Source organism: Phascolarctos cinereus, unplaced genomic scaffold, assembly GCF_003287225.1.
Source record: "Phascolarctos cinereus isolate Bilbo 61053 unplaced genomic scaffold, phaCin_HiC Scaffold_4;HRSCAF=312, whole genome shotgun sequence".
Lineage (NCBI taxonomy): Eukaryota > Metazoa > Chordata > Mammalia > Diprotodontia > Phascolarctidae > Phascolarctos > Phascolarctos cinereus.
Genome location: NW_027555847.1, coordinates 293,788,486 through 293,815,958, shown reverse-complemented (window position 1 = coordinate 293,815,958; position 27,473 = coordinate 293,788,486). Strand labels below are relative to the sequence as shown.

The 27,473-nt window shown below is 35.5% G+C and overlaps 1 protein-coding gene across 5 annotated transcripts in view; it reads right to left on the bottom strand.

The window, feature by feature from the left end:
* The window catches only part of MCTP1 (multiple C2 and transmembrane domain containing 1), a 498,591-nt gene that overhangs the window by 241,955 nt on the left and 229,163 nt on the right, over positions 1-27,473 (bottom strand). For all 5 annotated transcript variants that reach the window (XM_078153123.1, XM_078153125.1, XM_078153124.1 and 2 more), the window contains 2 exons: positions 10,873-11,059; positions 6,088-6,181 (listed from right to left, as the gene is read on the bottom strand). In XM_078153123.1, coding sequence (XP_078009249.1) covers positions 6,088-6,181; positions 10,873-11,059 — 281 coding nt within the window. The remainder of the gene's footprint in view (positions 1-6,087; positions 6,182-10,872; positions 11,060-27,473) is intronic.

The following is a 27,473-nucleotide window of genomic DNA, read 5'->3' as shown; positions in this document are numbered from 1 at the left end:
TAGGCGGTGTTATTCCACAAATCCAAACAGGTGAATACTATTGAGATACCAGGAGAATAACAGATCTGATGGCCTACTATCAAAATGGGGTAAAATTTCAACTACTATGCCCCATTATTGAAAGTAGTGAGGCAAGATTAAGCTATATAATAGTAACGCTGTGTAAAACAAATAATAGTTAGGTTTCCTTTTCTTTTGAAACAGCATTAATGCATACTGTTTATTGGAACTAGGAATATTGTTTAAGGTGTTATAATTTAAAGATGCTATTAACACAACAGCATTTTCAAATGTGAACAATATTGTGTTCAATCCATTCCTTTTATTTTCTTTCATGATTGCCTCCTTAGATAATCTAGAAACTTATACCATTGAAGTTCTGCTACATTTGATACATTTTCTGTTTAGCTGCATAGTTAAAAGTAGGATTTATTTTTCTCATTGTTTCTTCACATCAGTGAAATAAATGAAAACTACAAATCTATGACCATAGAGGATAGGACTATTTTTAGTAGATATTATCAATGAAACTGAATGTACTTGCAATTTTGTGTCACACACATTTAGATTTGAAATGGCTGCAATTATATACCAGGAGCAATCTTAAATCATTTTTTTTTCATCAAATGATATGAACTGAACTTTGTAGGGCACTCTAAGAAACATTTACATATTCCAGACTTAGACTGGAGTAACTCACTGCACAGGACACAAAAGTTAATGGATTTTTTTTTTTGAGATTGTATCTTGTCTATGTGCAGTATATGTACTTGGTATTTCTCAAATCATATATAATACTCTCAAAGAGTAGCACTCGCCCTTTTCTCTACAGCTGCATTTTCGATTCATTTTCTGAAGAATCCTGTGATGTACAGGATGAAGATACCAAGAATAATAAATCCAAATTGTGTAAATCTCTATACAAAATATACCTTTATGACAATCTCAAGCTGGAAATCACAGAAAGCCAATAAAATGCAGACAGCCTACTGATAATGAGGTCAGAAACACAAATAAATTTACTTTTAATGAAGACCGGAGGCACAGTAATCAAAGTGTTAAAAATTCATTTCATGCATATCTCATTTGCTTCTTAGCTGATATTTATCACGTAATTCTGTGAGAAAGTAGAGGCCTAAGATGCTCCAGATAAATGGCTCAATTAATTTTACAGAGGTAGACCTCTTTGAGCTGAACCAGAGCTGTGAGCTCTTTATTAAAAGCACTATTCTGTAGCCCATAACCTTGTTCCTTGACTCCTCTCTAGTTTCCAATTTAAACAGGTCCCCATGCGGCCTGCTCTAAAGGGCTTTGTCTCCCTGTCATTGTTAAGAGAGTTGAGGCATCCTGGAAGTGTGAAATCAGACCTCATGAGTTGAACGGTTCCCCAGGGAACGCTGGACTGCGCAGAAGGTCAAAGTCATGGGCTGGACCATCTAAAAGTGTCTGATCGCCGGTCTGTGACACAGCAAGTGGGGGTGGGGGGAAAGGGAGGACAGAGGAGGACTGAAATTGAACACATCTTAATTAAAGCTCACAGACAGCAAAACAAAATGTTTTCTAGGCAGCCTGTCAAATGGAGCTTAAATTTAGCTCTGCTAATGAATCTGAGCTGCTAACTGTTATTTCTTAAGATAATAAGACTCACACAGAAGCTGATAAAAAACTGTAGCATGTCTTTTTTGGCTGTTTTGTTACTTAAATATTTTCCAACAATGAAGACAGTTTTCCTAAAGAAAAGCTTGGGAAAAATCTATGTTAATAAAGGGATAGTAAACATCCCTCTTATTAACTAGTAGGTTTTTAGACTTTAAGGGCTGGGGGATTACAAGTCTTTATACATGGTCTTGTTTTAGAAAAATGTGCTTTATTTAATAAGACCATTCTAATGACAGTATTCATTGTAAAAGACTCTCTCTTTCTCTCTCTCTCTCTCTCTCTCTCTCTCTCTCTCTCTCTCTCTCTCTCTGTGTCTCATTTTGTGAACGAAACAGTGTATTAGTTTGAGAGATCAATTCACCTTCAGAGAAGGAGTTTTATATTAGTATACCTTTTAGTGTTGTGAAAGATAGGCCATCATTTGAAAGGGTTTCAGTCTATTCTCCCATATCTCAGTTTCTGAAATTGTGTGTCTGGCCTCCCTGGGGAAAAGATGACCTTTTCCATGGGAGGCTCAAACAAACCCAGGGGAAAATGATGGGGAAGAGCTGAAGAAAAGAATCCTTTCTTTCTTCACTTAGCTCTTGAAAGAATAATCCAGGACTAAATATTCTGAAAAAAAGGTTCATCTCAATACTGATGAGTATAAATCTGTCTGTTGAAAGATGATTTTCAGCCCTCCCATAGAAAAGGAACCATTAGAAGTTATAATAACTTCTAAAAAGAATTCTCATCCACTCAAGAAATTCCCCCCCCCCAAAGGCCCTTCACGTTTTTTGAACACAAGCCCTCATAACTGTTCCATGTTAAAGAGCATTTGACCTAAGGGTGTGGTGACTAGTTCCATGTAATTCCCAAGTTATACTGGGGTCATTTGGTCTAAAGGTTTTGGTTTGATGCACAGATAAAACATTAACCTTTTCACTGGAAAAGTTAAAAGGGAAATGAGTTGTTCTGAGCAGTATTTCTCAGTATCGCTGGTTTTCAAAGAAAAATTTCACAGCCCAACTTTAAAAACTGGAGTACCACTTTCTCAGGCTGCTCACAATTTGACAGAAATTTCAATCCATTCTTGTGCCTTGTTCAATGCATGTGTATGTGTGGGAGTTGTAAATTGAGGCCTTAACCAACACAGTTAATCTCTCTCTTTTTTTCAATTCAGTATTAACCTTAATGATTTGAAGTGCACTGTCCAACACTGGGCTATTGAGACTGAAGAAAAAACTACCCTCAACTATCAATAGTTTATTAGGGGCTTAACTGAAGTGACCTACTGTAGTAGTATTCAGCTGAACAAGGCTATAGGCTTTTTTGTGCAAAGGGAAAGAATTGAGGGTTTCATTAAAAAGTAATTTGTGCTTTATACTCACTCATTCAAAGGGAGTCTCAATTGCTCTTTATTCACACAGAGTTAATACAGTATCACAATGTTTCTCAATGAATGTGTAGTAACAAAAGAAAAATTTTACATTTTGAAAAGGAAAAATTCTTTGTAACTACAGTGAGATTGATGGCTACTTAAAAGATTACAAAATCTTTTCCTCTTATATTCATGCCTAATGATGTACTTTTTTCAAGTATTTGGTTTAAACTAAGGAATTTCAACTTACAGTTTTATATGCGCTATATATTTACATGACATGAACATACGAACACCAAGAAAGTGGAGCAAAGTTGTATAAGGGTGGGTTTCATTAGTTAAAATATATAGATTTCTAGAAAGCAATTAGCTAATGCCAACCCAAAACATCCTGAAACGACATCATTTGTAACCAATCAAATGCAAAAGTATACTTCATTCACGGAAAATATTGCTTCCATTAAGACATCCTATGCGGTGCCACTCATGTATTCTACCCTATGTACCTTAATTTTTAGGATATAAAACATAAATGTTTACTAAATACCTTCCTTTACTACTAAACCATTAATCCCTGTTTCATGACCCTTGTTTTTTTAAAAATACATAATAAATATGGCTTGGTACTTTGAAAAAAATGATGAGTTGTAATATTTTCATTCAATATGGATCTCATAATCTGCCGTGACACATACAATTGTTTTAAAAGCACTCTTTTGTACAGATCACAGATAAATCTTCAGAAAGCTCATTTCTTTCCCAGCTACAGCATTTAGGACCAAGAAGAGCAGGAATATTTGAAAGGTTTGTAGTACACCTGGCCATCACTGAGTTAAATATACGTCCCCCAATTTTTGCAATCAGCACAAATGTCATGCTGACCACAAAAGGTCTAGGAGTGAATAAGGTCAAAGACTAAATTACCCCTTTGCCCCTGGAAAGCTCAATCTTCTCTCTTTTTCAATCCAGACTACATTAGATTTTAAGGTCAAAACTGAGTGAGGAACCATCAGATTTATTTCTCCAAAAACATTAAAAAGGGGAGAAAAATCTGTGTAATAAAAATAAAATTGTGTCTAGTTGGATCTTGGGAAAGATTCTACTGTTATTCATGTTAATTTACATAGTACCATTAGGAAAGGAATATCTATATTCTTCCACCTGTGAAAGAACATGTTCCTTAACTTCCATAGTGGCACACAGGCCAACCAGGTTAACAGAGTTTGCATATTCATGAAGTTTTAACAGCTATGACAGCTTCTCTCTGAGAGAAGACAATCTCACGTTATTGTATTCAACCCCACTATGGGCAGGTATCTGAGCCTTCAAACACATGATGCTAGTATGAATTCATCAAAATAATTGTGCAAAAAAAATTGCCTTGAACTAAGCCAGAAAATAAAATTCCAACACAAGAGAAATGAATTATTTGGAAAACAGTCTTGATAGGAATCATTTAATACAAGAATACAAATCAGCACATTTATAATAATAATGATAATCTCTGACATTTATACAGTGACTACTATGTGCTGGCACTGTGCTAAAAGCTTTATAATTATTATCTCATTTGATCCTCACAATAATCCTGGGAGGTAGGTGCTATTATTATCCCCATTTTACAGTTGAAGAAGTTGAGGCGTACAGAGGTTAAATGACTTGCCCAGGGTCACATAGCTAGGAAGTGTTTGAGGCCACATCTGAATTCAGGTCATCTTGACTCCTTGTCTGGCTAGCTGCCCCAGTGAAATCTTAAAGGAGACACATATTTGAACTTATGAAATAGTTTTGGACAATGGCCAACAGCTGCTACTACTACTACTTTCTTCACCATTGCTTTTTTTTTTAAAGATGAATTCCAAACTCCTAAATATTTTCATTTTGTTCTTTCCTTTAATAACAGTAAATAGGCAATTGATAAGATGCAGAAATAAATTCTGAGAGTAGCATGTGACTAACACCTGGTATACTCTCACTTGTGAGATATTAACAAATTTTTTTTTTAATCAGTTCTGGTTTCTCAGGGTCTATTTAACACTGGAGTACTGACTGGTATCTACTATTCATGAAATCTTTGTAGGCCCTCTAATGGTAGGAAAGGTGTAATTCTTTTCAAAGCCATTCTTTTTAAGGATAGTTTTACTCACACGTAAATGGCAGGCATATTTCCATAAATGCCAAATGAGTTTTGTAATTAGGCAACGTAAGATCTAACATAAAGATACATTAAGATAGTTCTGTTTACTGAATATTCTGAGAGTGGTTCTTTTAATTAATGGCGCAAACACCCCCAAATTCCCTAGAAAAAAGAAAGAACAAATGTTTTTAGGGAAAAGGTACCCAGTCATAAATCCAACTTTATAAATTTTAATTTTGGGAAATCCAGAAATAACAACTGTCAGATCTCTTCTAATATCTAATACCCAGGCACACACAGAGAAAGAATGCTCTCAGCTTGCAGTTCATGAAACCCCACTGATCCTTGGTACCCTTAAGACCTTTGCCTTGGAGAATGGATCTATAACAACACCAGATGTCCAATACAGGTCCACACAATTCCAAGAGAAAATCCCCAACAGGTGGGATTCTCTTTTTGCACTGCCTAAGCTAAGGTGAACTCATTCAATGTCCCCCAAATTGGCTCACATAGTAAGGGAAAGAGCCAAGATGTTTGGAGCACCTTTCATCCATATATGCTGAAAAATACTTGCTATATTCTTAAGGAATCACATAGGAGAAGAGGTGATTTGGGAAAACATTTCCTCCTCCCAACTTCTGTCCTTTGTAGTATTCTCCTAGCCATATTTGGATGTGGTATACAAGGAGAATATCCTGCTCATTTCAAATATCCAGTCACGGTATAAACAGCTATGTGTTTGTTTTGAGTGTGTGTGTGTGTGTGTGTGTGTGTGTGTGTGTGTTTCCTTTGTGACTATTAAGATTTAATTCTAGCCTTTGTTCCTTTTAAACATTTTATTTAGAAGCTATAGTCCAATATAATGCAAATCTTAAAACTACTTAAAGGCAAGGACCTTTTGCATTGTTAAAGAAGGGACATAATTTCTTGCCTGTGACATCAGCTGCCATCAGCCCTTCTGCTCTGATGACTTTCACCTGGAGAAATCCTACATCCTTTACATTGTGAAACATCCTCATTGGACTCTGAAAGACAACATTGTTGTTGTTATTATCATTGTCATTATCATCATCATCACTGTTATTATTGGATAAAAAGGTCCAGAAGGGGACTCTACTGATAAGAGCTTGCAAACTTTAACAGACTCTGAAAATAACTGAAATGATTGGGAAGGACATTTGTGTTATTCAACACATACCAATCTTTTACCAAAATAAAAGGGGGGAAATGTATGTAGTATATATTGGTAAAATTAGGATAAAATTTTAAAAATTTACTTAGAATGTAATAAACAAACAGCTATCTAGAAAGCTAGAATAGTAATGTATTTCCCATTCTTTTTTTTTCCATGTCACCCACCAATACAAGCCCTGATAGCCTTTTTTTTAAAAGGAGCTACAGTTTTGAGGGACATAATATTGATATTGGGCTTTAGCTGATAATTCATATAGATCTTTGAGCTTTGTGGATGAAAGGAAAAACACCAATGCCAAATTATTGCCTTTATTATTCTCTCTTTTGGTGAGCAATAAAAAATATGATGTGCTATATACAACAATAAATTTAGCTTTTTTTCCCATAAGAAATTAACTGGCAAAATGATCTTGCTAAAAGCTAAAGATTAATCCAGGAGCAAACTGTGGGAATCTTATTTAAAATAATCTTATATAACTTATTAACATGGCTTAAGTTTCATTTGCCTAATACATTCAAAACATCATCAATGCAAAATATCTTAAATTTATTTGATTTTAAATCTGTAATTCAAATAATGAAAAAACAAGAAATCCACACTCACAAAAAAGTTACTAAAAAATTGTTCCAACCTATCATTTGTTGCAAATAACAAAAAAGAATTCTGGAGATTTGAAAAATTAATTGCTATCCTTGATTATAAGAATACTTATTCAAGAATTTAGGAATCTTATTGATGGATATAAATGCTAAGGCAATAAATTCTTCAAATATAAAACTTCAAATACGCATTTATTTACTTATTTGAATTACATGATAGCTTTCCTCTGAAAAACTTAGTGATTTCCACTCAACAAATCAAATATGCATCTTTATCAAATCTTCAAAATATTTTATGACCCAAGAAAGTAATATGTTTTTGCATGATAAAGTTATCTATTAAAATGTTACCAATGAAAAGAGCATTGCCATCATTTTTATTAATATTGTGAGAATAGTGACAAAGCACACTCTGATATTAACTTTATAAGTCCCATCTGACTAGTCATTGCTTACAGTAAAGCTATGACCTTGGTAGAGTGAGATGAGGAAATATAGTTACATGTAATCTCATAACCTTACTTTAAAAAAAGTGTTTATCACAAGGATTAACTTTTAATCCCTTTTAAAAGCATTAGTTTATCATCAGAAATCTGTTTAATCTACACATGACAGAGCTCAGTGATAATACATTTCACCCTCTGTTTACATGCTTGCAATTTGAAAGTTGGGGGGTGGCAATTACAGAGACTGTACCATACTGTTGCACAGTGTTATAAAACAAATCTTAAGTAGAGAGGCTAGAGGGGAGAAGAATGGATTTATCAAAAGGTTATAGGAGCTATTTAAACCCAGTTTCATTGTAGCTAAAACAAATTGGCCTAGTCCTTAAGTCTTAGAATTATTTTCAGTGTGGGTAGCTCATTCCACAGACAGATTGCATTCTGATGCTTCAGTCCTGATACTCTTCTTCCTGTATTGCCAGGGTAATTATTGTTTGAAGCTTTCATTTCCTCAAATCAGCTGATTTTGAGCAATTTATTGCAAATTTCGACAGCTTAGTCCCAGGACATATGATATTACAGTAGGAGCTCTAAAGAGCAAATAACTTAAATATGTGAGCTTAAACATATAACTTTAAGTAATGATTTATCAGAAGATATTCCTGTCTTGTTATTTATGATTATTGTTGAAGGCCTCAAAACCTGGATGGCTTCTGAAGCCTGAAATTTCCATAGCAGAGGAATCTATGATTTGCTGTGAATCCTTTCAGCCCTCAATAGATGGGAAAAGATTGAAATGCTCTGGAGATGAGGCCTCTTTATTTTTTTAATGAAAGGCTGTATAATATATTTTCTGTATGGCTGCAGCAGCTGTCAGGAAGAGCATCTCAGTTCAGCTCTATTATGGGAGAAGCAATACCCCATCCTATGGCATCGAGATCCACTGAGGGGCCAGGACTGATTGACAGCTTGTCACCGTGACGTCTTATTCCATCTCTGTTATGGAGAAAATTAATGTCACACCACCCGCCTTATGACTCGCTGTCATCTTCGAACCGCTCACCTTTTATCAATGCTCTAAATAACATTTCAAGCCCATCGTCTCACTGTGGACAATCCGGTCAAGGGACATTAAATCGGATGACTGTGAAATGTCATAATAAAAATGGAATGCTAACAACTTCTTCTCTAAACTAGCTTCTCTGGTTTTTAAATGGTGACAAGGGGGAGCAAGGGTTCAGCACACCCGTTCTGAAAAGGTCATACAATCTCTCTTGGTCTGCTACCCAGTACTACTCTCCCCCTAACTGCTACCCATAAAAAAAAGAAAGAAAAGAAGAAAAGGAAAAAAAGGAAAAATGTGGGGGGAAAAAGAACTAGCAGTCTTTTTTCAGACTGGGGTGCTCAAATAATATTTCGCACCATAATGTCTATTTAATTTGTAATTTCAGCTACAAATGATTAAATGACTGCAATGGAGTCATTCTTCAGAACTGTTTGATAAGAGAGTGATGTCAGTTCATTTACTATCCTGAGCACAACAGGTGAGAAAAAGTTAACCTAGAAACTTATTAGTAAATGAAAAATATTTAGCTAACTGATTAAGCTTTCTAAGATAATCACCTCAATAATCACATAACAGCACATCATATCTCACTCGGGCATAGCAGGGCTCTTCCATTTCACAAAGACTGCAAGTTTAGAAATAAAATTGTTTGTATCCTCCTAATATACACAGATGATTTGGATTCTAGGAACTGTTAAGATTCACTACTCCTAGAAGTAACTTTCTCAAACAGCACATCTTAAGTTTCTCAGAAAACATTCACCCTTGCAGTAGAGTTATGAAAACATATTATTAACATAGTTTAAAATGTATATTCTGAGTAACATTTATTTATCTTACATTTTCACATGTTTTATATTTATATTTCACATAATGTTTAAATATTTAATTTTATATTTAATTAAGATGGAAAATATTTGATCATTTATATAGTATCAGAAATTACAGAAAGCATTCACATTATGAAGGAAAAGTGACCAGTTTAATAGAGCCTATTCAAGGGGAAAACACAGTAATAATAACTGCATTTATGCCTAAATTTCTCAGCTAGCTAAAATATGAATTCATCAAGTACAGCTTAATACTTAGTCCAAATTTTATGCTAGTATTAAAAAAATCCATTTGACTATTTATGAAGATCTTTCCATGGGAAAAGAAGAATCTATCTTGGTAGTACCCAAATTTGAAATAATTCTCATAATCATAATTATGTTTTCAAAAGATGGTGCACAATACTTTAACTCTGGATTGGTTTTTAAAAATACGATGTTTTGCCTTGCTAAGTCACCTCTATTAAATTGTGTTTATGATAACACTATTGGTGTGTGAGTTGTACAAGCATTAACAGACAGCTGATTCAGTGGAGATATCCAGAATAAATTTGCTGAAGCGCACATCCTGCTAATCTGTTTGAAGAATATTGTAGAGCATTAGTACCAGCACTTCATGTTATCTGCACAGCCTGATAAGGTACATCTTTATTAAATTCAGTTATTGAAAGGATGTCAGTCAACGAATAGGAATATTTTAAAATCTAAAAAAAAAATTAAGCAGTTCTTTGTTAGTTGGAGCTTGGTTTAATGGTTGAGTGTCTAGAGAAGCCTCCTAAACACCTGGCAGCATTGTACAATAAAAGCTTTGTAATTTTAAGTGGAAAAGCACCCTACCACCCCCATCCTTCAAGGGTAGTGAGACATTTACTTTTTAGTGCTTTCATTAACAATAAATGGTGGAGTAAGAGCTCCCCTCTCTGTTGCTGCAATAAAACTACATAATAGCTGGTCGACAGTGTGAGGATGCTGGGAAATAGAGCAATTTGGTTCAAAATATTTGGAATTGGGAAAATCTGATTCACATTACCATTTTGGGATTTGCTACACAAATTCATTCTTTTGCAAGCAATCAAAAGGTCAGAACTCTTCACATCTAATGAGCCACGCTTTACCACTGAGCAAAAGAGAGGGGTTTTTCCAGTCAGGTGAAAATGAAATTTAATACTGTGCACTAAGTTACCGTAACCTACCAGTGATCATAAGTGGCATTAAACTCCATTTCATTTGGTAAGAAAAATAGTTATTGGCAACTATAAGGAATACGTTCATTTTAAAAATAAAGTAATAAATTCATTCCTTAATGTTAATGAGAATCTTGTAAACTCACAGAATTAAAAACTGTAGAATTTGAGCTAAGACGCCTGAGAGATGACCAGTAATACAAAAGCAAATGATACATAACTGCTGATTCAGAAAGAATGAAGCCCTTGAATTCTCAGAGCTTTGTGTGTTTACTCATTCCTCAGACAGGACATATTCTCAGCAATGTTTCTGACATCACAGGTAAATTATTTACATTTTCTTCTAGTCATGTATGAACCTTGAAGAATGAGTACTATATCCATGAGGTGGATACCTACATATCTCTTTAATATCGCTTCTCGTTCCTTTTGGTCCTCCAAGGAGTTTACAGAGAGGTCAGATATGCTGACAGTGGCGGAGGCTGTCAGGGTGACCAGCAGCACCAGATGTCCTTCGCCCTCTTCCAGCTCTAGCTCCAGCTTGTGAGTCTGTTCTCTACTGAGGGCTGACAGGTCGATCTGGCACCTAGAAACAAACATTTTGAATCAGCCAAGTGGCTTTCTTCCTGAGATCAAACGGCAGCAGTGCAGGCCAATATGCTCAGAGTTATGGGGGAAAAAATCAGTGCAAATATTTTTTTTCTGGCCATTGTAAGAATTTATCTTTCTACTGAGCAATATCTCTTTCTAGCACTCACTCATCATAATACTCTATTATCCTTGAGTTTTCCCAGACAGAGAAAGGGTGAGCTTAATTGCTTCCCAATTTTAGGGTCCCCAGTTTCAAAGCTCACAATGACAGAAAGGAACATTGTGTTTGTGCGATTTGACCTAGAGAAAGACCGTAGAACTGAAACTGCAGTGAGAAGCCTAGCAGAGCAAATCGACAGGCATAAACTAAAGAGGAGTTAGCAAAACACCACAGTTAGAAAATGCCCATCTCCCTACTTCTATCCTTCCCCTAATATTCATTGAGCAGTGGATTGGAATCTACCTTATCATTGTGGAAAGTGCTTAAAATTTTAAAATGTCAATATATTCAAAGTAAACCATGTAAATCTAAATACAAATCAACTAAAACATATGTAAATGGTAGGATGCGATTATGCACAACACTTGTTTCCCAGCAGCTACATCCCGAAACACCCCCCCTTCTAGATGCCACTCTCACCTTGCAAACTCTTTTCATAAAAATGTCAATTGATTTTGAAGAGAAAGATAATGTGGTGACCGCAAGGCCAATAAAGTGAGAGGAAGGTGGCAAACATGAATAAATAGGCATTTAAAGACAGGAAATAGCCAATTACAAGAATAAATATGGTCCTATAAACTGAGTGTTAGGCTATCAGGAACAGATTAAATTCTTGCCTCCCCTCTTCCTCCTCCTCCTCCACTCTATCCCTCCCTATTCTCTATTGTTTAGCTGTTAAAATTAAACTGTGAATAGGGCTACAATGTTCCTGATGGTTCTCAGGTATTTGCTCTAGCAATTTCACACACATCTAAGTTTGACACTTGACTTATAGTCTGTATATTAAGTTAACAAGTAGTGACAGAAGGGACTTGGCAAAGATGGGAGTAGAAGAATAAAAGTGATGGTCAATGACAGAGATGTCTGTATACACTGGAGTCTCATGGTTAAGATGACAAGAACCTAGAACTTTTATATCAAGCAAAGATACACTGTACCTAAAACTGAAATGTCATATTGAATTACTATCCTTTCAAATGAAAGGCACATATTCACATATTGTCTCTTTCTCAAACTCCATTCACAACTGCCTACTAGACATTTACAATGTCCTCAGTTTTGTTTTGTCCTTTTTTTCTGTTTCTCTGGTTCTGCTAATGCACACTGAGTATTCTTGTCATCAACAGAGATCACACGCATGTCAAAATATCAACAGGCCAAACCATACTGCAGGACTTTGATCTTCTCATGAAGTGGGACTCTTCCAATATGGATACCTCTCTGAAGAGTTTTAATTGCTTAAAACTCATTTCATGAATAGTAGGACCACGTCTAACATGAGAGAGAACTGACCGGGAGACCTGACCAGATGATCCTATGCCAAGGGACACTCAGAGGCTCCTAGGTTTAATCAGAGAGCCTAAGTTTGAATTTTCTCTCTGATAAGCACTGAAACACTCAAGTGTATTAAACCTCTGGCCTCAGTTTCCTTATCTGTGAAATGGGGGTGGGGGAAGCAAAACAAATCACCTCTGAAGTTTTGGGACTCTTCCTTCACCCTGAGCATTCCGTAAGTCATGGATAGCTCAGACCTTCCGGGATATCAGTATCCTATTTATGATGTTCCCTGCATTCCAGATCAGGTATCATGAGTAGTATGCATAAATGGGAACCTGCATTTTTAAAAAACATTTTTTCCAATTACATGTAAAAACATTATTATTCATTTTTAAAAACTGAGTTCCAGATTTTCTTCCTCATTCACTCACTTCTCCCTTCACTGAGAGGGTAAACAATTTGATATAGGTTATACATGAACTGTCATGAAACACATATTTCCATATTAGTCAAGTTGCAAAAGAAAATACAGGACCCCCCCCAAGAAAAGAAAAGAAAAATAAAGATTTTTTAAAAGTGTGTTTTGCACTGCATCCAGCCTCCACCAGTTCTTTCTCAACTTTTGTAACCATAAGTCCTTCAGAATTGTCTTGGATCATTATATTACTGAGAATAGCTAGGTCATTCACAGTTGATATTTGTACAATATTGTTGTAATTGTGTACGGCGTTTTTCTGGTTCTGCTCACTTTACTTTGCATCAATTCATGTAAGTCTTTCCAGGAACTTGCATTCTTTTTTAAATTTCATTAATTTATTTTGATTTATCAACAATCACTTCCATATGCTTTTGAGTTTAAAATTTTTTCTCCCCCTTCCTCCCCACAACCCTCCCCAAGAGGGCGCACAATCTGATATAGGCTATTCATTTACATTCCTATTAAATATATTTTCACATTAGTGATGTTGTAAGTAAAAATTAAAACCAATAGGAGGAAACATCAGAAAGAGGAAACAAAACTCAACAGAAGAGGGAAAAAAAAGATGGTAATTCAACTTCCATAGTTCTTTCTTTGGATGTGGATAGCATTTTCCATCACAAGGCCTCTGGAGATGTCTTAGATCCTTGTATTGCTGAGAAGGGTTAAGTTTATCAATATAAGTCACCACACAATGTGGCTGTTATTCTGTACAGCGTTCTCTTGCTTCTGCTCACTTCACTCAGCATCAGACCATACAAGTCTTTCCAGGTTTTTCTGAAGTCAGCCTATTCATCATTTCTTATAGCACAATAGTACATTCACATCCCACAACTTGCTCAGCCATTCCCTAATTGACGGGCATCCTCTCCATTTCCAATTCTTTGCCACCACAAAAGGAACTTGCATTCTTAACACCTTTCAGTCAATTGTATTCCAATTGCTTTGGAATGTTATTTGTAAAATCTTCTTGATTCCCTTTAATATCTTCTTCATCATGAATCCCCTCAATATACATGTATATTAGCATCATAAAAATCATGTAAAGATAAGAAATAACACACATGGGTCAGTGGTTACTGTTATCCCAGTTGCCTTAGAAAATAAATTACCCTCATGATTTCCCCCCCAACCCTCTGGCATCTTCTTCTCCAGCAAAAATCTGTAGAATTGACTGTTCCATGATCTCAAAACTGTGCCACCTATAGTATGGACCTCCTTTGTGTATAGTTGATTATTGTGCAGCTCCTATTTTTCTTCAATGCTATTTCCACTTCTTCATGTAGCAAATAGGGGTACTGTAATGTTAGGGCTCAGAGATGGTGAAAAGAATTTGTTATGAAAACATGATATTTCCCCTTTTTTGGTTCTTTGTTGTACTTCTTCAGGTTTATCCTTATGTGTTCATGGGCTAACTATCTAATTACTTTTCTCACCGAACTTTTTATAGATTTGTCTCTCCACTGATTTTTGGGCTATTTCATGAGATTATAATGCTCATCATTTTCTACCATTATTTTCTATAAGATTATTCCAGATGAGTTTACATTATAAACTGGCATTTTCCTTGGCCATCATATCTCTTTATTTGGCAAGGTGACCAAATGTTTGCTGACTAGTTTCTGGTATCTTTTGCCATAAGTTTACATTATGGCAAATGATTTATACTATTAAAATTTCCTTTTGAAAATATGATAGTCTATATTTCTGTGCATTATTTTATCCATTTTCCATTTGTTGCAAACAACAGCTTGCTTAAAGGTATGATGTATTTTCTCATTCTTATTCTTTTTTTTTCCCACTTGGTATGGATTTTGAAACAACCTGTAACAAGTAGGGAGTGTGACAGTATATAGCTTATTCAAAAATGACACCCATATTGGTAACTAAGTATTTCATGTTAAAATATATTTGTTCTTTTTTGTGATCGTATTTGGTGCACATTATGTCCACGTCTCCTAACAATGTTACCTCTCTACTCAATAAATTCTAGTAGCTCCCTATTATTTATAGGATCAAATATAAACTATTCTGTTTAGCATTTAAATCTCTTCATAACCTTGCCTCTTCCACACCTCCTGGTCTTCTTACACATTACTTTTTTCCACGTACTCTATGGTTCAGCCATACTGGCCCTTCTGCTGTTCTTCACACATCTTACTCCAGCTCTCATCTTCTTGCTTTTGCAATGGCTGCTTGCCATGGCTGAAATGCTCTCTATTCCCTATCCCCATCCTTACTGCTTCTTGGAATCCCTAGTTTCCTATACGATTCAGCTCAAGTACCACCTTCTTTATGAAGCCTTTTCTGATTCCCTACCTGAGCTACCAATGCCCCCTCTTTTTAAATTCCTTTGTGTTCACTTCTTATACACTTTTTTGTACATGCTGTCTCTCTCATTAGAATGTAAGCTTCTAGAGGGTAGGAAACAGTTCACTTTTGTCTTTGTATCCCCAAATGCTTACCACAGTCCCTGGCACATAATAGGTGATTAATAAATGCTTGTTGATTAGTTGATTCTTAAGGCATTCGTAGTATATAGGTACACAGTTTAAAGTCTTAAGACTCTTTACTTTCTACCTTGGGAACAATATGTTCCAATATCCTTCTTTGCTATACCTACCTTTCCATGAAGTCATTTAGCATTCAAATATCTGATAATTCAATTTGTAGATTCTCATTACATTTTTCATAGTATTTCTATACTTCACAGAAATACCATTAAGAATACCTCAGAAAAATATAAGCTGTTATTTTCTTATTGTCATCTTAATAGTAAAATTTCATGTTTTGGACAAAATAGTTCATCACTCTCAAAACAAACTGAATTGAATTTGGAAGATATCAAGCCATCTAGTTCCAATCTGAGGTGGTTATAAAAATGGACCTATGTAAAGTGTTCACTAATATGAACTGAATATAACAAGGGAAAGCTATATGATGCGATGGTAAAGAGTTGGACAGGAATCAGGAAACCTGGATCTACTGCTAACTAGCTTCATGACCTTAAGCAATCATTTAACTTCTGTAGTCCTCAAGCTGTTCTTTTTTTTTTTAAAAATTATTAAAATCTATAGCCCTGAGTGTCTAAGACTCAGGATTAAAGAGTGATTTTGGATATTGATACCACCATTGACCTTTAATAGAATCAAATCACAGAGGCTTTGGATATTTTTGCTAGACTTCTAAGAGAATCATAGAGACAGTTAATTGATATTCTAAAGAAAGTTTAGTAGATCCTGAGAACTTGACAGACTTTTTTTAGGAAAGCTTTAGTTTGTTCAGGAGTTTGTTATTTTGGCTTTGAGGAAGAGACTTTGTCCTAAATTTGGATATGGGGTAGAGTATGACAGGTAGACCAGAGAGCCAGAGGAGAGAATACAGGGGTGTGTGTGTGTGTGTGTGTGTGTGTGTGTGTGTGTATGTGTGTGTATGTGTGTGTATGTGTGTGTAAGTAAAGGACTCAAGCTGTGACCAGGACAATTGGTGACAGCCAGTGAAAAAAAAACAGTAGCCAGAAGTTCTTTTTCTTACTTTGCCAATGCAAAGGAGAAACTCTGACTGAGACTGATTGCAGATTACACCTTGTTTAAATGTTTTTCAGTGTTTCTCTATTACTCAATACTGATTTAAAAAGAAATTGGCCAGCAATAGTGATTTTGTTTAAGCCTGTAAATTCAGGGTTTGCCATTAAGAGAGGGAAAAGTCAGTCCTTAAGTGAAGAGAGTTCAGAGTTCTCTAAGGTTACTGTGGCATGGAAGCTACGCCTATTAGAGAGAATTCTATAATTCTGATAATTAGTGAGAACATCAAGGAGTAATCTGATGTCAAAAAATTTACATAATGAACCTATCGCAGACCGAGAAGTGAAAAATTTGTTTTTTGTCCTTGAGTGAACATGAGACACTCTCATCATAGCCAGCATTAAAACTCAAGGCCCATAAGGTCTTTTTATATCTTTTAAAAGGAGATCTCTGGACTAGATAATTTTAAGGCCCCTTTTACGCTCTAAAATTACTAGCAATTCAAAAACATATAAATCATTAATTCTTCAAAATCTACCCACGGTCACATTCATAGCTACTAATACCACATTTTTTTTTCTTTTTCTATTGCAATATCACTAGATTAAGATAACATGCATTTGAAAATAGTGAAAACACTGAATTCTGTAACACATATTTATTTCCAATCTATAAAGCTTTAAAAAGGACTGGAAAGGAGATCAAATTTAAATTTAGATTTCTCTCATTTCCTCTTGGTCTTGGATAAGTGGTCATATTCTTATTTCTATGGTTCCTACACACTAAGTATCAGACCCCTTATTTTAACATAGTTCTAAAGAAAGACTACAGAATGATTTTTAGAACTTTGCTGGAGAATTTTGTTTCCGTAATACATGCTTGATTCTACCCTGAATTTAAAGAAATATTGCTTCTGGCTAATATCTTAGATGGAGCTGGAGAACACGGAGTAGGTATTTGGGTATTCCTAAGTGAAAAGTGCTTTACAACCCAAATTATTTCCAAGAAACGAATTTAATTTTGTGTTTACCCTACATGTTCTAATGAAAGTAGTCTAAATCAGGAAAGTTCATTTCGTTCAGGTTTACAGCTCTTCGGAGGTGCTGTAGTCCAACCTATACATGAACAATGACCCTTCCTACATTATACCTAAGATGTAGTTATCAGACGTCTGCTTAGAGACCTTCAGGGAGTAGAAACCCACTGTGCTGTAATTGTTAGGAAGCATTCTCTGACATCAAGTCTCATTTTGTCTCTTTGCAATCTCTATCCATTGGTCCTACTTTTATCCTATGGAATAATCCAGAATAAGTCTAGTTATGCCTCCATGTTAGCTAATAATAGCATAGTGCTTACTATATGCCAGGCACTGTGCTAAGCGCTTCATAATTATTCATCATTATAAACAGACAGTTCTCAGATGAAGAAATTAAAGTCATCTATAGTCATATGAAAAAATGCTCTAAATCATTATTGATTAGAGAAATTCAAATCAAAACAGCTGTGAGGTACCACATCACACCTATCAGATTGGCCAACATGACAAAACAGGAAAATGATAAATGTTGGAGAAGATATGGGAAAATTGGAACACTAATGCATTGTTGGTGGAGTTGTGAAATGATCCAACCATTTTGGAGAACAATTTGGAACTATGCCCAAAGGGCTATAAAAATGTGCATACCCTTTGGCCCAGCAATAGCATTTCTAGGGCTATATCCCAAAGAGATCATACAAATGGGAAAAGGACCCACATGTTCACAAATATTCATAGCAGCTCTTTTTGTGGTGGCAAAGAATTGAAATTGAGAGGATGCCCATCAATTGGGGAATGGCTGAGCAAGTTGTGGCAAATGAATGTAATGGAATACTATTGTGCTATAAGAAATGATGAACAGGCTGATTTCAGAAAGACCTGGAAAGACATGTATGGTCTGATGCTGAGTGATATGAGCAGAACCGAGAGAATGCTGTACACAACAACAGCTACATTGTGTGAGGACTAATATTGATAAACTTAACCCTTCCCAGTAATACAAGGATCTAAGATATCTCCAGAGGCCTCATGATGGAAAATGGTATCCACATTCAAAAAAGAACTATGAAAGCTGAATTGCTACTTTTTTTCTCTTCTATTGAGTATTATTTCCTCTTTCTGATGGTTCCTCATCTCTTGGTTTTAATTTTTACTTACAACACCACTAATGTGAAAATATGTTTAATAGGAATGTAAATGTATAGCCTATATCAGATTGTGTGCCGTCTTGGGGAGGGTGGTAGGGAGGAAGGGGGAGAAAAATTTTAAACTCAAAAGCACATGGAAGTGATTATTGATAAATCAAAATAAATTAATAAAATTTTAAAAAAGAAAAATAATTATTCATTATATTAGGTAATCACACATTATTATATCATTTATTACATAATTACAACATTATATTATCACACAATTATTATATACTTATAATTATTGCATCATTCATTACATAAATATAATTATTATATCATTATATCATAATAACCCTGGGAGGTAGGTACTATTAATATCTCCATTTTACAAATGAGGAAACTGAAGCAAAAAGAAGTTAAGTGACTTGCCCAGGGTCATAAGTTAGATAGCACCTGAGACTAGATTTAAATTCAGGTCTTCCTGACTCTATGCCTGATACTCTATCCAGTGCACCATCTAGCTGGCCCATGGAACAAAAACTTTAAATACTTGATGACAGGCATCATGTACTCCCCAAGTCTTCTCCAAGACAAGCATTCCTCTTTTCTTCAGTTGATCTTCATGGGGCATGATCTCAGAGGCATTTAGTTTCCTGGCCACCTTCATTGTGACACCATTTTATTAATATCCTTCCCAAAATGTGGTACTCAGATCCAAAAACAATCTTCCAACTGTGGTATAAACAAGGAAGCATAGAATAGGACTTCTTAGATCTGAATACTATCCTTCTCTGAATGTGGCCTAAGCTTATGCTCCCTTTATCACCCGTTCTATCCCACTATAAAGCCTACAATTCACTAACACCCCTAGGTTGATTTTGGTCAAATGGTTATTGGGTCATTCTTCATGCAGTGTTTATGAGGTTGATTTTTTTTTGTACCCAAGTATAAGACCTTACATTTATTTCTATGAAATTCATCTTATTAGATTCACCTGAATACTTTAACCTGTTAATATCTCTTTGACTTTTGATTCTGTAATCCATGGGAGTGTTTGTTATTGTTCAGTCATTCAATCATATTCAACTCTTAATGACCCTGCGGTCGCAACCAATACTTTTCATGGTTTTGTCTTGGCAAAAACACTGGAGTGGTTTGCCATTTCCTTCTCCAGTGGATTAAGACAAACAGAAGTTAAATGACTTGCCCAGGGTCACATGGTTAGCACATGTCTGAGGTTGGATTTAACTCAGGTCTTACTGACTCCAGACCGAGCACATTATCCACTGAGTCACTTCATTGTCCCAGTATGGAGCTAGCCCTCTCAGATTTGCATCATTTGCCAACTGGATAAGTACATCACCTATGCTTTTATCCAAGTCACTGATAAAAATGTTAAGAAGCATAGAACCAAGCACAGATATCTATAGGGGCACTCCATCAAAGAGTTTCTACTTATCTGTATTTAGCCATTCATGCCTTTATCCCTCTTGCCTGTACTATAGCTTTCTTTTTTTTTAAATTAAATTTTTCTCCAATTATCATTTGTTTTTCTCTTTTCTCCCACCCCCCCTCTGAAAAAAAAAGTATGACCTCACAATTCTGTCTGAAATCAAGGCCATGTTTTTTAAACAATAATGTTTTCTTGGTATTATTGCATGGTTATGAAAATTAGGACACTGCAGTCTCTGAAGGACTGAAAATGAATATCACCCAGAGAGCAATGGAAAAGTTCATGGTGGATATGAGATTACTACATACATTATAAGCAGGGAATTACAAAGAAGAATAAAAGCAGGTAACAAAGATATGTATGAGAGAAAAAAGATGAATTTGTCATGGAGAGAATGAGAAATAAGCAACAGATAACCCATATGTTCCATTGGTATCTTTGCAGTGTCAACAGAAAGTGGCAAAGGCCTTTAGCATTGATCTTCTTTGTTGAACTTACTGGAGGGCACAGATAATAGGTAAGGATGGGCAGGGATGAATGGCTTATATTATGAGTCATTGAAAAGAATATTTACATCGGTAAAACTGCATTTAAACAAATTTTTTCAGGTTGTCAATTTCATTTCAATCTGCAATTTTCTAACATATTGTGCATAGTGGCTTCTGGTAATTCTTGATTTCTTATTTAGCCTTTGTGAATTAATTTGTTTTAGATTTTGCAACTTCCTTTTCCTTTTTTTTTTTGATCAAGTGAGCAAATGCTTTATCAATTTTATTATGTCATAAATCCTGTGATTTTGTGAGTCTGATGAGGAAGACAGATGACGAAACTAACTCTACTAATGCAGATGGGCACTTGTTCTGCAACTTAAAATCTTAGAAAGTTGCCTGATGCACTGAGAGGGTTAAGTCATTTAACCATGATCATAGAGGCAGTATATGCCAGAGATGGTATTTGAACCAGGCTTTCCAGACTCCAAGGTCAGGTCTATTCACATTGCCATACCAGTTTTATTAGCTTTGGGGGGAAAAAAATACAGCTCTTTGTTCTAGTTAAACCGCTTTAAGTTTTTTTCAATTTTATGTATTTCAGTCAATAATCAAACATTTATTAAGCACCTACTATGTTCCAGGCACTGTGCTAAGCACCAGGGACACAAAAAGAGGCAAAACATAGTTTTTGCCCTCAATCTCATGGGGGAGGTATTTGTTGCCGTTTGTCATTTCAATCATGTCCAACTCTTTATGACCCTATTTGTGGTTTTCTTGGAAAAGTTTGCAATTTTATAGATGAGGAAACTGAGGCAAACAAGGTTAAGTGACTTACTAAGGGTCACACAGTAAGCATCTGAGGTTGCATTTGAATTCAGGTCTCCTAGCTGGGGGAGGTAATAAGCAAAACAAAGATGTACATAGCAATTTACATACATGATGAATAGGAAATAATTAACAGAGGGAAGGCATGAGAATTAAGGGGGTTGGGAAAGGCTTCTTACAGGAGGTAGGATTTTAGTTGGGACTTAAAAGAAGCCAGGGAAGCCAGTAGGCAGCGTTGAGGAGGGAGAACATTCCAGGCACGGTGGACAGCCAGAAAAAAATGCCCTGATCCAAGAGATGGAGTATCTTGTTCATGGAACAGCAAGGGGTCCAGTGTCACTGGATTGAAGAGTATGTGACAGGGAGTAAAGTGTCAGAAGACTGGAAAGGTACCAGGAGGATAGGGCTTTGAACACTAAGGAGAAGATTTTGCATTTGATCCTGGAGGTAATAGGGAGCCAATGGAGCTTCTTGAATGGGGGATGGGGGTGGTGAAATGATAGGACCTGTACTTTAAGAAAATCAATTTAGTGGCTGAATGGAGGATGGATTGGAGTGGGGAGAGACTTGAGGCAGGCAGACCCACCAATGGTCTAAAGCAATAGCCCACATGTGAGGCAATGAGAGCTTGAACAAAGGTGGTGGCAGTGTCAGGAGAGAATGGGGATATATTTGAGTAACGTTCCAAAGGTGAAATCAACAATCCATCAGCAATAGATTAGGGGTTAGCCTTGCTGAAGAGTAAGGACATCTCTTCATATAAGTCTAGAGTAAAGGGGGAGATAGTGGGAGAAGGCTCTGAAGGATATAAAATGAGGAAGATGGGAGAAAAGTGATTTCACGGCAAATGGCCTCAATTTTCTCTTGTAAAGTATGAGGCAAGTTTCTCAGCTCAGAAGGTCAGGGGAGGGGAGCTATGGAAGGTTTGAGGAAGGATGAAAAAGTGTACAAAAGCTTCTGTGGAGATTAAGAGAGATATTTCATTAAGGTGGCATAGTAGGAATGCCTAGCAACAATGAGGGCCCAGTTGAGGTTACAAGAATTCCTGATGAGTTAAATTTGAGGTTTCTCACTGCTGGTATTCTGTAAGTGCTATTCAACTCTACTTCATTATCTGTTTCCAATGGGTGGTTTCCCTAACATGGCTTCCTGAAGCATGGAAAAAGACTATTTTATTTCGTTTTCAGTAACACCTGTAATATTTAAATTATCTCTTTATAAATATATCTCTTTAAAATATTACCTTTAAAATCAGTTTCCTTGGCTTGTGGGTATCATTTTTTCCCAACCTTCTTGTCTTTATTTTTGTTAAAATTTTCTTTTAAATCTGAATTTTTGTGTTGAATCTGTAGTTTTTTTTTTTTAAAAAGGGAATCTATTGTTTCAGAGACATTCTTTGTCATGTGCTTTAAATTCTCTAATCTTGCTTATCTTTTTTACTTTTTGAGAGCTCTCATTTCCTCTCTGATTTCCATTCTTACTTCTATTAATCATTTCGTTGTTCTGTTGGAACACTCTGGAGTTTTCTTTTTTGCTATCATTTTAAGGATCTCCTTAGGTGGTACTTCCCCTTTCATCAAGTACTTCTGAGTCCATTTTTTACTTTACAGCATTCATTTGTTATACTGGAGCCTTTTTTTTTAAAAAAAGTTCATTTTTATTTTTTTAGTCTCTCCACTAGTTTTTCTTGTGGCAGATTCTTTCCTATACCCTTTTTGTTGTTTTCCACTATTCTATTTGTCTCATCTCTTGCTATTTTAAGAATGATGAAGAGAGCTGAATTTAGCTGCAATCTTTTACTCAATCACCTTGCTGGAGTTCTCATTTTTTCTCTTTAGTTGCTCTTCCCCCCCCCCCCTTTTTTATTTGATACATTTATAGTTGTTTTGTTTTGCTGAGATGGAGATGGGACTAAACCAATGCTCTCATTAGGACTTCAGGATGCATTAAACTTACAATGACACAGGTTCAGATAGGACCCTCTGTTTACATTAGAAACCAGTACTGCCATTGGCTGCCATGTCTCATCACTTCAAAATAAATCAGGATTAAGTGTTTGCTAGCTGTGAAAGTTTCCAGGTTCCTTTGGCCTTCTCCTTGTGGATATTGCTTATACCAGTTAAAGTTCTATACAATATAGTGACAGTTTGTTTCAATGTCATTACCTTTTTGCCAATTTCAATGCCAATATGCCTTTTTTAAAAAAAAATAGGCCAAGTTAGCTATTGTAATTGTATTACGTATCATTCTTTCATCCTTTTTTCGCTTCTTCCACAGTTGCTGACCTTTGTTTTAAAAAGCTGGTGATCTAATGCTGATACCAAAATGATTTCCACAATTGCAATTGGTCATTTGCTATTGCTATAGGGTCAGTTTCATTTGTTATGATGCTAGTTGGTATTTTGCATATTGTGTCATGTTTGAATATTTAAATTAAGCAAATACTCAAGTTATTATAGGTATGATGCTTCTACAAAGTCTGTGAACCTTTGGACTGTTTTGTTTTTTTTTTACTCTGAACCATATTTTCCAACTTTTTTATGTCCTCAATACTCAACTCAGTATTAAATTACTCAGCATTTACATATATTTTGACTTCATATGGAAGCTCTTAAATATATGGAATATAAATGGCAAACTGAAATATTAGTTAATATTCACCTTGCATTCATTTACATGTATTTCTTCCCAAAAGCACTTTGGGCTCTCACATTTCTTTTGTACTTCTTACTCTAATAATTCTAATGATATTTGTCTGGTAAAATCATTTCTGTGATACAATGGAAGGGTTTTGTTCTTTTGTTAATGTGTGTGTGTGTGTGTGTGTGTGTGTGATATGACCCTTCGGGTTTTAAGAAATAAATGAATACAGTTCAGACTTTTCTTATTTCACAGGTATAATATGTTTTCTCTCTTCATGCTTCTAATTCTCAAGGTAACTCATGGCTAACAATTCAATGACCAAGTGGAAACATTTCCCTTTGTTCATGTACAGTATTTACTATAGTTCTACTCCAATGTGTCATTATGATATGGAGACAACGCTGGCACCTTGAAAGCTATTTGGTAAAGTCCAAGTTCTAATTGGTTCTTTCAGATTGGGAAAACTGAGTCTTTCTGACACCATGAGAAGTGGCATGACTATTACTTAAGATTAACTCAGCTAATTTTCCAAAGACTAAGGCACTCGAATTACACGTTAGAGTTCTAAGGGACCTCCAGAGCCATCCAAGCCAACTTGTGCTGGAACAAGATTGGCTATGTAATACCTGATGAGAGATCACATCTACTCTTTCCCCCAAATCCTTCAGGAAGGGGAAACCCATTGTGTTCCAGGGTAGCTTATTCCATTTTTTTGATAGTGTTCATTGCTAGGAGGTTGAGTCTAGATCTGCTTCTCTACAAATTTTCTGTAGCCTCTGTCCCATGTTCAGACTTCTGACACGAGTCAGAACAAGTCCAATTCCTCTTTGCATCATAGTCCCTCAATTATTAAAAGGTACCTATTACTATCCTACCTTCAGCCCCCTTAACATCTTCATTTATCCAGGGTACATATCCTTAGTGACTTCAATTCATCTTTATAGGTAGGAGCTTGAGGACCGAAGTCCTCTTGGTTGCCCCACTTTGGATGCTCTACAGTATAAGCCCATTGGGGGTGTGAGGTGGGATATACAATAACTCATAAAGTTTTCTACTTTGGGGTGGCAGCATGCCCAACTGCATTAGTGGATAGGGTAGATACAATTAAAAAAAAAAGAAACCTTGAACTACTGAAGTAAATCTATTCACAAATAATATATCACATTTATAATGTATTTTTGCCACCTGAATCACACAACTGGAGCAAGTATGGTCAGTTGCTGTCCTCATCAACTTACTAGGCAATACATTTTAAGAATACTGTAAGCTACTAACACAAAATTTGCTAAATTTCATGATCAAGCTTTTAAAACATCACATGATGTAACAAAATGCTTAATGCTGCTATTTGACTTTGAGGAATACTTATATTTCAGTTAAATTCCCCATTCAATGATTATAAAGGTAAACTGCTATAACTGCCCAAATTATTACACAAAATGTGTTCATGAAATGAAGCTGGCCCATCCCATAAGAAATATTGTTGCCAGCATAAGCTTCTGGAGAACATCTCCTGAAGATACATATAAAGCAAAACAAAAACTAACAGAAGGAAAAGGGGGATTGAAACCATTAATAGATGTGGTTTATGTTCAGCTCCACCTGAAGCATGGCAAGAAGAGTCAGTGGCAGGATTCCATTCTTCATTTAAATAATATTCAGTTTCTTTTAATGAAATATTTTATTTAATTCTTGCTTAGAAAAGAAATGGGGAAATATAAATATTTCATAATAAAAAAAAATCTCTCCAGTTTAAGATTTCCTGACTAGTATATGCCATTGTGCCTTTAGATGAATAATGCAGGATTGTCTGGCTCATTCTACTCTTATTTATGTTGGGTGTAAAAAAAATCTTTGTAGTGTTGGTGCAGCAAATAAAAAAAGTCTACAATCAGGACTCAGCAGGTGTCAAACCCTCAAATTAATTTGGTCACTTCAAATACATAAAACCTTTGGTTTTAAAATGTTAATGAAGTCAAAGAAAATGTTTTTAACACCTTCGTTAGCCATAGTGCTCATATATAGACATACATAAAGTCAAATACATACTCATATAATTTAAAGACATTGTTCTTTACCTACAACTTGCCAATTTGGAGTACACTTTCCTTACAACTCTGGTAAACCATACATCATTAATGAAAATATAGCTGAAAGGAAACTATTCAAGTTTGCATTTACTGTCCTTGATTATCATGGGCAGTGCCAACTCATGGTCACTGGTAACAGATGGTGTTAAGGGTAATCTAGCAGCCTAAAAAATGGGCTCCCAAATCAATGACATTTTAAATATAAACAAGAATTTTTTACACTAATAAATAATGCGATAAATCTCCCTATACTGGACTGCAAACAACTCCTGCTGAATAAAATCGCATGACATGGGATTTACTTATCCTGTATGTTCATAAAAACAACTTGTTCTGTGACAGCCCTCATTCTCGGCAATTTACTGCAGCTGTCTGTAGCCAATTTGTTCACATTATGGCTATGCATAAAGGTGTAACAATCATGGGGATTTATTAGCTGATTATCATAAAGGTGGCAGTCAGCCTCTCCTTCCAAAATGCAGGTGAAAAGAAAGTTAAATAATTACATGGGGATTAAAATCATATCACTCTCCTTCAAGTTTGTAACTTAGTAATAGTTAACCTTGTTTAAATTTATTATATGGTATACATCACTTGAGTCAACTTACAGGTAGCATAATGGTTAGTGAATGCCTGTTAGGTATACAAAGTACTTATTGGATACCCTAAGGATTCACCCACATTGGCTTCTGTTCTGTCTTAAATAAACTCTAATCAGGGTGATGTGCACCTAAGCATTCGGTGAGGGCAAATGATCCTTGTTCAAAAGATTGATAAGTACAGTTTCAGATAGGCAAGTAATTCAGAAATGCCATTTACCCATTTCTGGGAACCATTTTAAAATCCCTTCATATTTTTACATAGACCAGAAAAAAAGACCCAACCTTTCTTAATCCTTGCCAGAACCTAGAACCACTGGTGCTTGGCATGGGGTGGGGTTTGATTTCTGGCCATGAGAGGGGCTTAATGAATGTTTATATATTGTTTCACTGGTTACTCTAATCTTCTATGTCTAAAAATTTTTTTTTGTTCTATGTAGCTGCAATTTTTAAAATTCTCACAGCAGAAAAAGGTTACATTCATTTGGATTGCATCAAATTCTAGGCTGTATAAACATATACAGAGTTAGTTTTTATGTCCAAGCTCTCACACAATTGCTGTCGTGTTTAGTTTTTCCACATATATGTGCAGTTTTATTCTTGGATTGTTCTATATGGTTTTCTACTTGGATTACTCTT